Source organism: Canis lupus, chromosome 2 (genome assembly GCF_011100685.1).
Source record: "Canis lupus familiaris isolate Mischka breed German Shepherd chromosome 2, alternate assembly UU_Cfam_GSD_1.0, whole genome shotgun sequence".
Lineage (NCBI taxonomy): Eukaryota > Metazoa > Chordata > Mammalia > Carnivora > Canidae > Canis > Canis lupus.
In genome coordinates this window covers 1982764-1999823 of record NC_049223.1, presented here as the reverse complement: position 1 = coordinate 1999823, position 17060 = coordinate 1982764, and the positions used below count along the sequence as shown (strand labels likewise).

Sequence of the window (17060 nt, the reverse complement as noted above, 5' to 3'; positions counted from 1 at the left end):
AACTTTGTGGGCTAAAGAATTCAGAATTCTCAGGAGACTCATATGAATAAACACTGATTCCATTTCTTCATAAAAGGAATTTGCGTGATAGATGTATGCATTCTAAAGTAAATGCGGTCGCACTTATAATTCTTAGTAGTGATTTTGCTTACATTCTCCCAAAATAATTTTCAAAGCAAACACAGAAGGTATTTCCTTAATGTAAATCTGGCTTTTTAATCTTGGTGTTGCTATTCCTGTTACAACAAGAGGCTATTTTAGTCTCTTTTGGTTTTTAAGGCACAGGTACTCACAGGTTCTATTCCACACTCACTTTTTAAATTTATAAATCTGAGAGCTCACTAGCATAAGGTCTGCCGTTCTTTATAAAGTTAATTCAGTGAAGTTTTATTTATGAGGTTTTTTTTTTGCAATTTGGAATAAAGATGGTTTTAATTATAATTAAACATTTCCATGTTTATATGTTTGAATTAGCTCATATATACAGGTTTAGGATTACAAAGATGTTAGTATCAGAGGAAAAGAATCCAGGTGGAATCTTAATTTAAATAAATTCTACTCCTTCCTCATTTGGTCACAAACTCTTTTTTGTTTTTCTTTTTTAGTTTTCCACCCTTAATTATCTTTCTTTTCTTCCTTCTTTGGTGATCATACAAGACTTTAAAATGTTGCCTTTTTAATTAAAAATTTTTTTTACCAAAATTCTTGAATTTTTATCCCACACATAATATTTTCCTTACTGCTTTGATATTAATAGTTTTAGGAGAAAAGTGTTCAATAGCAATGAGTAGAAGTAACAAATTTCTTAAATATGGTTTTGTAAATTAGGAATTGTTAAAGAATTTATTGCCTACACTAGTTGATATGATATCATACTGGTTACTGTGATGTATGGTAAATTGGGGATGGAGAAACCATACTTTGGTTAATACTGATTAGAAACTAAATACCATGACTATATAAGGTTGTATATAGACACAATTGTGTAACCCCTAAAACCAACTTAGTAGAAAATTACTTAGTAAGTTAAGGAATTACAGTCGATCTAGACAAATTCTTAATGTAAGGTTAGTGTGTCCAACATTCACCCTGTGGGTATAGGGTAACCTACATAATTATGGGGTAGAGCTTACCTGAGACTAGAGAAAAATAAGTTAGCTAATGCCCAGAACAACTGGGACAACAGAGCCTAACCTCTACCCACCATTACTATGAGCAGTAACATACTAGCAAGCTTGAATCAATTAATAATGAACATTGAAGTAGAATTTAATTGATTATGTAATCTAGCTGTTCAATTTTCCATTTATTTTATCAAACTAATGTTACTAAGGATTACTTAAAAAAGGAAAATCAGAATGCATTAATCTAAAATAAAAACTTCTGCCTGAGTCCCAATCTGTTTTCCTAGACCAGTATGGACTCATTGTGATCAGCAGTGTGGCCATAGGTGTAAACTTTTATGCTTCAGTTGCATGTGTCAGTCTAAGAAATCATTAATAAAGCCTAAAGTAAAATTAGTAGGAAGTACAAAAGTATTTTATCTTCATTGGTTACTAGTGGCCTTCCTATGGGTCAATCATTTTATTTAAAAATTATTAGCCAGACATGATGTCTGGGATTTGTTTTGAAATATTCCAGACAAAAAAAAAAAAAAAAGGTTGGGATGAGTGGGCAGGGAAAAATAGATGACACAAAATTCTTTCTACTTTTATGTTTGCTAACAAATTTTCCTAAGTTTCAAAAACATAATTAGGTAAAACAAAAAATGTGACTAAACTCATTAAGTTAAATTCATCTTAATTTTTCCTACTATTTATCTTGATGTGTTTATTGAATACACAAATTTTTCTATCCTTGAATATTTTGTAACCTGAAAAGTTTCCTCTTTAAATCTTGAATAGACACACACACACACACACACACACAAAAGACCTGATTCTTGTATCCCGAAGCATTGGTAAATCTTGTTTATTGTCAAATGAGAGGTACCATTTTGAATGGGAAGGTCTTCTGTCATTTGATAATGCCAAAATCAAAAGTGCCTTTGGTATAAAAAATAAAAGCTAAGCTAAAGTACAAGACTTATCAGCAGAAATGTTTCCTCTAGGCCTATCGTGTATGTGTGTGTGTGTGTGTGTGTGTGTGTGTGTGTGTTTACCTCTGTTTTCCATGTCTAATTATATAATGACCAGAAAATAAAATGATGAGAGGAACAGATTCTTTATATATCAACTTCACAATGTGAAAACAAAGAAGTTTGGTTGGAACTATGAGGAAACATTGAAAAAAATAAAGGGTGAAAAAAAGAAAATATGAAAAGAAAACAAGTAAGGGCCTTTGTTATCCACCTATTTCATATTCTTATCCTCGGCGACAATGACTCTCAACTTAAATTTTTTTTTACTAGTCCCAAAGCTTGTTAATTGTATTGGCATTGAAAATTAAGTTCTCTAATTAGAATTTGAAGCCATACTTTAACTCTTCTAGATTCACAAGTGGATTAAGTTGCTTATGATATAGTCTGCCTTGAAGAAATTCAGCATTTATTGAGTGCCTGCTGTTTGCTAGGCTTTGTGCTTCTTCCACATTGTGGTTACACAGCCTGTGTGTGTTCTTTCTAAAGCACTATTTCTGTAACACCAAACTAATTATCAACTAAACATACATTCAGATATATGATAACATGAAATACAATCATGTCCAATCATGAAGACCTGAGGAAGCAATAGCTCTTCTTTTTCATGCTTCTCTTTTAAGAAAATAGACATAGTTAGGTTTCTTCCAAACCCTTTTGTTATAAAGGTTGAATCCTGAGACCCTTGAAATCTTGTTTTTAAAACATGTACAGAATATGATGCTGTACATGAGCTAAATGAAGAAGGTGATATTACATAAATTTCTCAACCTCAGCACCATTAACATTCTGTAACTGATTCTCAGGTTTCTGTCAATCTTATCCTAATAGTGGCCTGTCAAAGAACAAAGACACAGAGAATGCATCTTGCAGAAATCTTTTTCAAAATGTTAACCCATCTTTCTGTGTTAGGCCCTAGGATCTCAGGTCAAGGAACTAAAGATTTGTTGTTGCTCTTTCTTATAGTTGAGACAGGTTTAAACAATCAGGTGTTCACCTACATGGGTCTTTGCTTGGATACTGTTGAAAAGATACTGTTTACTTACCAGCTAGGTAAACAACAGAACTCATCTGCTAATGCCAAAAATTTTAAAGCTCTTAATCCAGTTCCAAGTAGGAAATATTCAACATACACTTTGACACACTACTGTAACATTCCTGTAAGACATTCATGTTAACTTACAGGTGTTGTGTTATTCTTTTAAAAGCATACCCTTTGGTTTCACTTCATCTGTGGTACTTAAACTAAAACATAGAATGGTAATGTTTATGTTTATGTTATGTTTAAGATAACAGAACTCTTCAAATATTTTAAGCAGTGCTTATTTGTCTATTAGAGTGAAATTTAAAAACAAAACATTTGATCAGTTGTTCTTTGGAAACTTTTGGTTAATATGTTAACTTTTAAACATGACTGGCAAGTGTTCAGAGGAAGTCCACCTCATATTGTTGCCATTAGCTGCAGTTATTCAAGACACTTGGTACAGGTAAATATTGTAGCACAAATTCTTTCAATAGTTGTATTTTAAGATACTTTCCAACTTAACATTTTATATTTCAGGATTCTCCTGATATAGTCAAAATGGTAAATGTTACGGTTTGGCAAACTTAGCATTTACAATCAAAATATATAGTAATATATATTCCATTAACAGCTATTTTGTTTAAAAAAAGCTACTTTGTTTTGATGAGAAATTAGAGTAGTTAGTTGAATGAAGATATAAATTAATGGTAATTCTGATGCTTGATGGGATTTTACTGACTACTTTTTAAATATTAGAAGAATGCTATTTATCTATAACTAAGGACATCTGAGAGAATGGAGAAAATCAAGAAGCTGGCTTTTCTCCCTGTCTGCATCTCCACTTTTCCTCTTAAATAATTTAGTGGGATGGATACCAGGGAGGAGGCAAAATCTATGGGTTCTATGTATTTCAAATAATTCTGAATAAAAGTTATTTTCAAGTGTTCATGAGCTTTTTCAGTGTTGTCCCATGAAGAAGGATCTCCTTATCAATTCAGCATAGAGAAATAAGGGTAAACTGATCATGAGCAGCATTGGTAATTAATAGACCCACAGTATATTCTTCCAGTATGGGATTATTAAAAATGAATCTTGAAATTCTCTAATATTTCTTTTCTTTTTCTGTTAAGTTGCTATAGCCCAAGGTGGAACAATCCAGATTTCTAACCCAGGATCTGATGGTGTTCAGGGACTACAGGCATTAACAATGACAAATTCAGGAGCTCCTCCACCAGGTGCTACAATTGTACAGTATGCAGCACAATCAGCTGATGGCACACAGCAGTTCTTTGTCCCAGGCAGCCAGGTTGTTGTTCAAGGTATATTTTATTAATCTAATACATTTAGAATACCTGTGCATCACTATATCACACCAGTTAGCGGTGATTTTGTAGTTTTCTGAAATATATAGGAGGCAGATTTGGGAGGGGGCACTTAAAAGCTTGAAGAAGGAATATTTTAGTACATTTGATAACACATTGAATTTTATGGTTTTCGCTTTTCTAGCAAGTTTTATTGGCTCTAAAGAAAAGTTCAATTCAGAGTAGCACGATGGGAAAAAAAGACCTGGATACATGAATGAATTTGTACTAATTCATATTTTTATTACCCGGTCTATGAAGATTTAAATATCCAGTGCATGGTGCACTGAATTGGGGGTTTTCCCCAGATATGACACTCAAGTCTCATTTCTAGACATTTCATGTCAAAACAAATGCTGATTTTTTTTTTCTCTAGACCGTTCTAGTATATTTAAAGTTCAGGTACCCATTCTACTTCATATGGAAGTAGTAAGATAAAACATTTGGGGGTGTAGCCCTAAGCTTTTAGAGTAACCTAAGATTTCCATTAAATTCGAATATATATGATTATTATTTGAATATATATTATTTTAATTTCATTCAGTTTTGCTCATAATAACTATAATATATTTAATACAACTTGCAAAAATCCTATGTTTTCATTTAACTGTATTCTTGGCATTTACTTAGGACGTTTGATGTAGCACTAATTTTAAAGGGAATAATATTCATTCTTTTGGTTTGAAAGTTTTGCAAGTATGGAAAAAAGATTCTGATTAATGAATCTCTTGATAATTAGCTTTACTCTTAGGTATTTGGGGGGTTAATATGGACTGTAATAAAAGTGTATCAGGTACTGAGTGGTACTTCCACTCCATTTATGGAGTAAAAAAAAAATTCATAGTACTTTTCTAATACTTTGTTTTCTTTTAATTGTAAAATGAAAGCCACCTGTTTTATTTCCCCCGATTCTCATGAACCCTCTATGTCTAAATAAATAACGATAAAGACTCATCATTTTTTCTAATTTATCTTTTTTATATGGAAAATCTGTAAACCCGATACTTTAATAAGAAGAGCTTAAAAATGTTTTATGTTTTGTGTAGATAATATACTAATGAGTTTTATACTTATGGGGTTTTAAGAACTCATTTTCTTCTATTAGTCACAAGAATATTTTTCTACAATAACTATATTAGCTAGTTTTACCTAAGATTTTATTTATTTATTCATGAGAGACACACAGAGACAGAGACAGAGACAGAGAGGCAGAGACAGAGGCAGAGGGCAAAGCAGTCTCCATGCAGGGAGCCCGATGTGGGACTCGATCCCAGGTCTCCAGGATCACACCCTGGGCTGAAGGCAGGCACTAAACCACTGAGCCACCCGGGCTGCCCAGTACTCTATTCTGTACTGTTGGTCTCCTTTTCTTTTCTTTTTTTAAAAGATTAATTAATTTATTTTAGAGAGAGAGCAGGAGGGAGGGACAGGAGGGAGGGAAAGACAGTTTTAAGTGGACTCCATGCTGAGCATAGACCCCCAGACAGAGCTTGATCTCATGACCCTGAGGTCACGACCTGAGCTAAACCAAGAGTTGGAACCTTAACTGCCTGTGCCACCCAGGCACCCCTTCTTGGTCTCCTTTTCTTTTTTTTTTTTTTTTTTTTTTTTAATTTTTTATTTATTTATGATAGTCACAGAGAGAGAGAGAGAGAGAGGCAGAGACACAGGCAGAGGGAGAAGCAGGCTCCATGCACTGGGAGCCCGATGTGGGATTCGATCCCGGGTCTCCAGGATCGCGCCCTGGGCCAAAGGCAGGCGCCAAACCGCTGCGCCACCCAGGGATCCTGGTCTCCTTTTCTATATGCCAGTACCATACTGGTTTGTTATCTCACAGGACAAGGTTCCCATTTTTATCTTAAAAAAAAATTATTTTAGTGGTGATTAGGTTATGTGAACCATTATTCTTCAATATGCATTTAGAATAAATTTGAGTTTCTAAATAATAACAATATAATAATAAAACTCATAATAAGGTTGTATTTAATGTATAGAGTAATTTAAGGGAAACTGAAGCCTTTTTAAAAATTGAGATATAATTGACAGATGATAATTATATTAGTTTCAAGTGTACAATGTAATGATGTGACATTTAAGATGCAGTAAGTGATCACCACAATAAGTCAATAATCTAGATAACATTCACTGCACAGTTAAAAATTGCTTTTTTGTGATGAGAACTTTCAAGATTTACTCTTGCAACTTTCAAACAGACAATACATATTATTCACTATAGCCACCATACTGTACATCACATCCCCTAAACTTGTTTATTTCGTAACTGGAAGTTTGTACCTTTTGATCACTACCCATTTTGCATACTCCCTCCATACCAACCCCTTCATGCCCATCTCAGGCAGCCACCAATCTGTCCTCTGTATCTCTGAGTCCTGGGGGTTTTGTTGTTTTGAAGATTCCACTTGTAGGTATGATCATATGGTATTTGTCTTTTCTCTGACTCACTTCACTTAGCATAATGCCCTCAAGTTCCATCCATGTTGTCATAAATGGCAAGATTTCCTTCTTTTTTATGGTATAATAGTAATTCATTGTGTGTTTGTGTGTGCGTGTATACACACTATATTTTCTTTATCCACTTATCATTCATCACTCAGGCTGCTTCCATATCTTGGCTATTGTACATAATGCTGCAATGAACATGGGGATACGTATATCTTTTCCAATTCCTGTTGCTGGTTTTTTGATAAATACACAGTAGTGTGATTGCTGAATCATTGGGTAGTTCTATTTTTAATTTATTGAGGAACCTCCATACTGTTTGCTATAGTGGCCACACCAATTTACATTCCTATGAAGAGTGTACCAGGCAGAGGAAGATCTGATGTTTTCATAATGTTAAATTGACCTGTTCCAAAGCATAAAGTGTCTCATTTTTTAGATCTTATTTTAACTTTTTTTTAACAGTTTAAAATCTTTTCTCCCTGGAAGTCTTTTATATTGTTAAGTTAGTTCCTAAATGCCTGATGGTTTTTGTTGCTATTATCAATGATACATTTTCTAGTCGTTGCTGCTGTGAAGAAATATTACCGACTGTTTAAAAAGGTTTTTATTTATGAATCTTGCCAAACTGAAATTATTTCTAATAATGTGCCCACTCTTTGTGAATCTATCTGTGATGGTACATGAATGTTTATATCAACCACAAGTTAGGTGTTTGTTTCTTCCCTTCCAATCTTGATTCCTTGTGTTTTCTTTTAATCTTTTCCTTTCCTTTTTTCTCTTTTCCTTAAAATAATGATAGTAGGGGTCCCAATTCTCTGTTACTCACTTTCTATCACCTTCCATCCTGTCATTTTATTTCATTCAAAGATCACAGCGATTCTTTGCAAGTTCTCTGTCCTTATCTCGATTGATCCCTCAGCAGTATTTAACACTGTGAACCTCTGCTTCCTTCACTTCCCATAGTGATACTCTATTCTCATTGGATTTTTCTTCTCTCTCCTATATCTCTTCCAGTCTCCTTGATTGGTCTAATCCTCTCTGATCATGTCTTCAGTGTTAGCTGGTGTTCGTCAATATTGGGTCCTGGGCCTTCTTCCATCTGACTGAGCACTTTCTCCCGGATGACCTCATTCCTGCCCATGGCATCAGTGCACTGTCACCATGCCCCTGACTCCAGCTGGCTACTTACAGGTCCCATGCTCATGGCTCTTTTTTTTTCTGTTTTCTTTTTTTTTTTTTAAGATTTCATTTATTTATTCATGAAAGACACAGAGAGAGAAAGGCAGAGGTATAGGCAGAGGGAGAAGCAGGCTCCAGGCAGGGAGCCTGATGTGGGACTCGATCCTGAGACCACGGATCACGCCCTGAGCCAGGGGCAGGTGCTCAACCACTGAGCCACCCAGGCATCCCTCATGCCCACCTCACTTCTCCTTTTTACCCTATTTCAGTAATGGAGTCCTGTCCAACCTGTTGCTTCAGGCTAGAAACCTGTGTGTCATCCCTTCCTCCACTCAGATAAACCACTCATCCTTCCATTCCTCTCCACTTCTCTTGTCCCAGCCCTTCTTCCAGCTTCCATCTCCTCTACCCTGAAGCTGGTAGTTGTGGAGAAGTTTCCTGATCTTCCTAATCATGCCAGAGGTGGTAGATCCCTTCTTGGTCCAGTTTTTTGAGAATGGTACCTGAAAAGTTCAGGCTCCCTTTCTTCATCCCTCCCAGTGATTCTGGGAGCTACTAATATTTCTTAAAAACAAATGTCTCTGCCTCCAACGTTTTCTTTTTTCCAGTATACTCTCAATTCTGCAGTTCAGAGTGGTATTTCTAAAATTAAAATCTAATCATGTCAGCCTCCTGTTGAATTATTCAGTGAATTCCTGTTATTTGTTACACAAAGTCCAAAATCTTTAACGTGGCCCAAATCTCTGCTTAATCTAGGCCTTGCCTCCTTTACTAGACTTCTCCCTCTCAACTTCTCTCTCTTTTGTGATGCAGCTCTGTGCTGGATTTCTTCATTTCCTGTGATATGCCATGCCCTCTCTTCCTTTCTAGGGCCTCACACTTAGCCATTTGCTTGACAGGAACAGTTATGCCAGTCATTTGTAATATTCATGCTTCCTCTTACATAGTACTTCCTCTAAGAAGCCTTCTCTGATCCTGCAGATCTGGTTTGGATAGCCTACTGTATGTATCTCCTGAGCGCATGTGTAACATGCATAGGCAATAACTTCCGTTTGGATTGGGGATCCTTAGTATCTAGCACAGTCCCTGGCATATGACAAATGTTTAATAAAGCCATTTCTTAAATGAAAGTGAAATGTTCTTCTTCTATGAAAATGTCATTAGTTCTGTGTGCTGGTTGACTGAGTTTATCTGGTCTTTGGAATATATTAAAACTTTTACTAATAGCAGTAGTCGAACAAATAACCAACTTCCCTCTTTCCTTTCCTTTCTCTACCCTTTTTTCACACTAATATTTATTGAACACCTAAGTGCCGATTTAAAACCAATTTGAACTTTCTGAAATTGGTAATAAAATGGACTAGTACTCCTGGACCCAAACCCTTGGGTGTGGCTGGAAGAGGAGTCTGTCATGGAGCCTCTGTTGGGGATTGATGTGTTCGGTTCATCTCCAAATATTCTTACTTGGCCCATTGTCTTCATGTGCTCTGGAGAAGCACATCGACATTATCCACGTAGGGTTAGGGTGACGAAAATGGGCTTTATCAGCCCACTGGTCAAGATAAAAGGCTTCCGTGCCATGTCACTTAATGTTGTGCACTAGATAAGCAAATCATTTCTTTTCCCAGACTGTTATCCTGTTGAACGTGAGCTCATTTATTTTTTTAATCTAACCTTGCCACTGTTAAATTTCCTATACTGATCTAGCTCTTCATGCACTCAACCATCATTAAGTGACCCAGATAACATTTGACATTTAAAAAATTTACGAGTAGTAATTGTGACTTATTTATTAATCTTTTGAAAAATCCCCAAATTCTTTTCAAAGGATTTTAATTTAGTAAAATAATGCATTAGACTGAGACTCATGAAATTGCTGTTTTTGTGGGCCAAAGAGGTCAAATAGCAAATTCCCGTGGTTCAAACTAATATTTATGGAAGAATGCTATGTTCTTGCTACCTTTGGCACAGTGAATTTTTTAAATGTCAGTTTTTATTTCTTCCAAGTGAAATTAGCAAATTCTATGTCACCTTGGGAACAGCTGGATTTTATGGTGCTGCAGCAAATAGTTCAGCAAATAAAACTGTGTTAAGTGAACAAAGGTGGCTGGGTGTTTCTTTCTTGATGAATTTAGAAGTGTCTAAGAAATACATTTCTGTGTATTTCACAATGTTTTTCTGGGCTAACTGTCAGGGTTTTTTTGTTGTTTTAGTCCCCATGTATTTTTTTTCCTCTGATGAGTTATAAAAAATAGTTTATGCCCCCTTTGTTTTTCTAGAAACCTTGGACAAAATAATAATAAAGAAATCAGTTGCTCCATAAAAAACAATTTTAGAACTTAATGCTAAGAAGACATTTATGCCAGAGCCCATCTCAACAAATTCTAGGTAAAATGAGAAACAAGAACATTAATGTGGTTTATTACAGGAAGGGTTTTTATAGGGCTTCGGTTTCATTGAGCTCCTCTGTGACAAAGCAAATTGATGGCCGTGATAGGCTAGTGATGTCATTGTGATGTCAGTTACTCCTACTTATCCTGCACATGCTGGCTAGTTTGGAACACTGTATGTCAACCTGTGATAGGAAAGACAGGACAGTTCTGTATGCAGAAACCCATCATGGCTGTAACCGGAGATGAAACAGGTAAGAATTTTAAAGAGAGATTTACATTAATTCTGAAAATTTTATTTTTTAGTTTAGAAACATTTAGGGACCTCGGAGTGTTTCAAAAAGTATTAATTTTCTAGTAGCTGAGGAGTAAGAAGTTTCTTTTGAAATCTATCTGTACGTCTTCAGCACACTCCAGGAGGGCATCTTAGTGTAGGTGCTTTTCTGCTCGGTGGCCTATCGCTCATTGCTTATCCTGTCTCTCTCAGCTCTGCTTCACTAAACTAAGCGGTCACTGCATCTGCAACTTGTTGCAAGTCCCAAGCAGCTACAGGTTGAACATAACACCCTGTTCAACTTGTAGAAAATTAAGCTTCCGATTGCATGTTGTGTACGAAGGCGCTCGGCTCGGAGACCCGAGAGGCCGGCCCAGCGTGTCGGGGCGCTGGCGTGCCTCCTGTTCTCTTTCCTCCCGTACTCACATGGTCGGTAGCTCAGCTAACCGAGTTCAAAGGGCTGACGTCACCTCATTTCCTGGAACCGCGTTCGGCAGGGAAGTGGGAAAGTTAAACTCCAGGCGAGCTGCACATTGACGTCAGCTCCGAGTCCTGCTGTGATTTAGTCAGTTCCTTATGCTCCGCCGAGGGCGCTGACAGAGTTGGTCGTTAACTAGCTCGCCGCCGCCCCCGTCTGCACGCCTGCTGGCCCCGGGCAGCCCGCGGTTCTCCTAAGCCTTCCGGGAACGTTTCTCCGCAGGTAAGTGCGGGCTGGCTAGCGGGAGCGCTCGGCACACCTGTAACGCCTGGGTGTGCGGGACCCCGCGGCCCTGGCGCGCCTGCGCCTGCGCCTGCGTCTGCGCCTGCGCCTGCGCGGGCAGGTGGGCAGGTGCGCAGGTGCGCAGGTGGAGCCCAGCCCCCGCCCCCGCCCCCGCCCCCGCCCCCGCCCCCGTCCCCGTCCCCGTCCCCGTCCCCGTCCCCGTCCCCGTCCCCCGCCTCGCCGCCGCCGCTCGCGCCCCGGGACCCCTGGGCTCTGCGGTGCGCACCCTGGTCGCGCTCGGGATGCCCTCTGGCGCCCGGCCGGGGAAGTGCTGGCCTCAGAGCTGTCACCCCCCACCCCCACCCCACCCCACCCCACCCCCACCTCCACACCTCCACACCTCCACACCTCCACGTCCCAGGCTCAATTCTTGACCTCTGTCATCAGTGCCCCTTCAGTGCTTTGGTTTTCTTAATTAGGTAACGATTCTGACCTAGTTGCCAACGGCCTGTAGACGGTTGCCTTGTTTTTTTCTGTGGTGTCTAATTTCTAACCAGTTCTGGAGTTGCAGATTGTAAACAGCTTCACCACAGTTTAACTTCTCAGTTAGTTGGGCTAAACCGTTGTCCTACGTGGGAACATTCCACTGATTTGAGCAACTAAAACCAGCATTAAAGCTTTTTGAAAATTATCTCAAACCAGTTTCAGTGAAATTTTAGAGAAACTATAGATTGCAAAAACTCTTAAATGACACGTTTATTGTAAGATACGGATGAACTTAATCTCAAATACTGCATGTCATATAATTGTAGAAGCAAGAGGTATTTGGTGCATGTGTTTCTTTGCTAAAAATTATTAGTTGACTTGTATCTTTATTTACCCACTCTTTAATTCCAAATCTCGCGTCTAATCATAAGAGAAAATTATAACAAAAGATAAAAGATTTGAAAATACACGCTATATTTAAAGATGAAAGCTTAAGGTAAAACTTTGCGTATATTTTTAACCATTGCTTGTAAATGAACATTTTTATACATTCATGTGTACAGAACAAACCTATGCCATCCTTGAAGAGTTGTTTTTTTTTACAGTTTTACCCATAATGCTAATACATGAGTTTCTTCCAAATTAAAATTTTACAAATACTAAAACTAAAAAAAATCTCAAACATTTTCACAAGATCTTATTGTGCTTTGGAAATCATTATTTTTAGAAATCGAATCAGTTTTCACAGAGCCAATTCTGTTTTGAAATGCTGTTTAAAAATGAAAAACACATTTTTTTTTTTTGAGGAACCCAAAGAGAAAAAAAAGGGGGGGACTTTTTTTTTTAAGGAATAGTAGAGCAGCTTTAGGGACCCACCTTTAGGTTCTCATTTCTGGGCTGCCTGTGTAGATTGGTGAACCAAGTAGACTGCTCTAGACCTAAATCTTTGGCTTACACATTTGATCATGGCCCACATTTTACGTAATGATGCAGTAGACTCTGTGTGTGTGTGTGTGTGTGTGTGTGTGTGTGTACAAAAAACAATTTTAAAAATAATGTTTATCTTGAGGCGCCTGGGTGGCTCAGTCAGTTAAGCATCTGACTCTTGATCTCAGCTCAGGTCTTGATCTGAGGGTCATGAGTTCAAGCCCCGTGATGTTTTGTTTGTTTGTTTTTTAAGTGCTTATCTTTACATATAGTAGAGATGTAATGTACTTTTCTATTTTTTCTATGACTCATGAAATTGATTTTATGACCCACTAATGGTCAAATGGTCAAACTTAGAGTTTGAAAAACTTGTCTAGACCAAAATCAGGCTCCTAATAATGATTGGTGTGGGAAAAGTTTTTAGGAGTATTTATTTATAGGATCATGGAATAAAATGTAAAAAGTGAATACCTATAGTTTATAGAATTGTATTATGAGACTTTAGAGTATAGTTAAATTTTTGTTAGAAATAATTTTGGACTTTATTCATAAGCTGATTAAGAGCCTCACTCCATATCTTTTAGTCTCTGAGTCTAAAAAACTCTAATATGTTGTATTCAGCCTGGATTTCTGAACTATTAAACATTACAACTTATTCAAATTTGGAAAATAGTATCTTAGTTAATGTTTGATACACGACAGTAAGGATACATTTCACCTTGTGAAAAGAGGGCACTTGAAAAGATTATTGTTGGAGAATTTTCACATAAAAGAAAAGTTTGGATCAGGTGTAACAGCTTCTTAACATTGCTAGAAAAGCAAAGTATAATCATGTTGGAAGTGAAAGTCATTTACCTTAAGTTTTAATAAAACTCCAAATCTGTATGGAAGGTTTACTGAAATTTCCGTTGTGCTATGTTCCCACTATTTTTGAAAAAAATTTCAGTGAAATATTTTTTGGTTCTATTTGTCTATGAATATATTGCCCAATAAAATAATTATGATACTTTGTATTATGTAAGCTTTAGAATAAAAAAATCGCAGGGTTACAATATAAATACAAATACAAATGTGGTCAGTGGTATCAAAAAAGGATCAAATGGTGAGAGAAGTACATGAAGCAGGTGATAGAGGTTAAAGTTCCAGGTGGGCCTTTCTGAGGAAACTGTATTTAAATACCCAAGGGGAGAAGCACTTTCCAACTATTTTTTCTGATGCACTTAAAGCAAATAATATTATATTCGTCTTTCATATAACAGCGTGGGTCAGAGTGGTAAATAACTCTTCCAAGCTTACAAAGCTAATGAGTGGTGAACCAGTTTGGATCTTCAGACTTCAAGAAAAGACCTTGTCTGATTCTGTTCACACACCATATCACATTGCTCCTCAAAATTCACCTGGTAAATTCATGCTAATGTTAGATGAGTTACCACAGCATACTACATGCTACTTAGAAAACATAGAAAATAAAGTTAGCATCATTTCAAGTAGTCAAAATGGATTTTTTCCCAGAGTGTTTATTATTACTTTCATGGAACAAGAGTATATATTTGCTATTATCTAGAACTTTGAATTTCAATATTTATAATTTCTCATCTTTTATGCCAACTTTCTTTTGACTCTTAAGATTTTCACTTAAACAACTCAGGAAGTTCCCTTAGATGTAACTTAAAAATATGTAACGACTTCGTTTTTTGTGGTCTGTGTGTTATTGTAACAAATTCAGAAATGTTCGGTGCTTTATAGTCATGCTTATGTAGGGTTTCTTTTTCCTGGAAAAAGTAGAGCGTAGAAAAGGGAAAGGTTTTGACAGTGTGAGACACCAAGCAAGCACAAAGCTGATTTTGGGCATAAGGTGCCCCAGTAGCAGTGGAAGGGTGGGAGAGAACCAAAAAAGAAAAGTAATGATGTCAGTAGCTTCTTGGAGCTAGGGAAAAGAAACCCCTGCTTACCAGTACAACTTCAAAGTTAGCTCTGTTGCTTGTACTTAGGTATATTCGTGGTAAGGGACACCTAGTGAAATGACATCTGAAGGTAGGAGCTCCATATATAAAAATGTTTTTATTTGGTTACATGCTCAGTACTATAGAGATCTCAATTAGTAGATAAATAAACAACAAAACACCCACTATTTGGGATGTGGATAAGTTGTTCCACTTCGAAAGCTACTAAGATAGGCATTTGGCTGAGTTTCTTATTTCTTTTTTTTTTTTTAATTTTTTAAATTTATTTATGATAGTCACAGAGAGAGAGAGAGAGGCAGAGACACAGGCAGAGGGAGAAGCAGGCTCCATGCACCGGGAGCCCGACGTGGGACTCGATCCCGGGTCTCCAGGATCTCGCCCTGGGCCAAAGGCAGGCACCAAACCGCTGTGCCACCCAGGGATCCCCTCTTATTTCTTTTTTCATTAGGAAGAAACAAACCTCTTTGATTTGTGAGGCTTTTCAGTGAGTTCTCTCATTACCAGTCTGATGAGACTGTATCGTTTGGTTGCTGGTGATTCTCCACCTTTGAGGTTCTATCCTAAATTATTATAAACCCTGAAAATTCAGGACATTTTATGTTATCTTTTAATAATTTATTCTCTAATGGAATATAATATACTATAAATTTTAAAAGTTTTTATAGCATATTTTTTAACAAAATAAACAATAAGAGCCATACATTTCAATCATTCTATTACCCATGTTTGTTAGAAGGGAAAGTCCAGGGGAATATATATTTGTGGATGTTACGTGCCTTTTAACTAATATACAGTATAAGCATAATTTGGAACATTGTCTTTCAGAACTTAAGGAAGGGAAGAGGAAGGGAACTAACATTTGCTGAATGCCTACCATGTGCCAGGCACTGTGCTAGACACTTTGACATACATTACAGGGTTTATTGTGAGTATTAAATGAGATAATGTATCCCCATTTTACAGATGAGGAAACTGAACTTGCCCCAAGTCACATGGCTGGTAAGTGGCAGAGCTGGACTAGAATCCAGACTCCAAATCCCATGCTTTTTCTACTGTACTGTGTTTAAAACTTGTGAAGAGAGGTATGAAGTTTAATGACCAGAATTGAGAGTTCTAGGAATTTTCTTTTTCCATGAAATATTTGATGCTAAACCTAAAAAAAATTTTCATGTCAGGAGGTAGATGATGGGAAATACACTATAATTAGAACTCATCTGCTTCTCAAATGCCAGGCGAGATGACTAGTATCTAAGGGAAGATTAGTAAATAACACCAGTTTGAATAAATACATAGCATCTTGTAAGGGCTTCCCATGTCTTGGTGTTAGAGATTTAAAGACTTAGCTATAATAATAGCTAATAATAGTCTTATAATAATAATAATTCTGCTTATTTTAAACATTCAAATGACAGTGGGCTTGGGCAAAATCCTGGGAAGTTCAAAATTTTCTTCATGGTGTACCTGTAAACCCACCGAGCACTCATCTTATGCCAAATACTGTGCTAGGTTATAGGGGTACCAAGCTAAAAAAAGACACCCTTGACTTGTCTTTAAAGTTTTTGGTGCCTTAGAACAAAATTAGTATCTACGTATCTTTTTCTTATTATCTTTCTTCAGTCACAAGATTGCAGCCCCACTGGAGGCTCATTTATTTTTAGAAATAACATATACAGTGAAATTCTAGAATAAATAATGTGGACACACATTTAGTAGTTAGATGGAACAGGAACTGGCCTTTATAGGCGTACAGGATAAGAATATATCATCAAAGACTATAAGGTGGTTCTTTGAACTATGATCCTAGGTATCAAGTCTGCTTTAAATTGCCCCTGAATTCACAATATTTGAAACTGAAGCTAACTAAGATAAAAACTTTCTTATCACTTCTTTCAACAACAAAACTTTTTGATGCTTGGATTTTCTCAAAACAAGAGATTCTCTTTGCCCGTATCTTTTTAGTGTATTTACTAATAAGATCATACTTGAATATATGAAATTTATCCATTGACATTTACTCTGTGACCACTAAAGGTGTACATTCACACAGATTCCTTAGGAGATTACAGAAATGTATGTTAGTTCCTACTAATTAGTACTAATTCATATTTCTGTCTTGAACTAATGACCTGCAATCCAATTTTTGTTGAAGGAGATA

At 36.8% G+C, this 17060-nt stretch overlaps 1 protein-coding gene across 1 annotated transcript in view; it reads left to right on the top strand.

Moving 5' to 3' along the window:
* Positions 1-17060, top strand: part of CREM (cAMP responsive element modulator) — a 50316-nt gene that overhangs the window by 24426 nt on the left and 8830 nt on the right. The window contains exons 5-6 of the mRNA NM_001003221.1: positions 4292-4480; positions 15869-15904. Coding sequence (NP_001003221.1) covers positions 4292-4480; positions 15869-15904 — 225 coding nt within the window. The remainder of the gene's footprint in view (positions 1-4291; positions 4481-15868; positions 15905-17060) is intronic.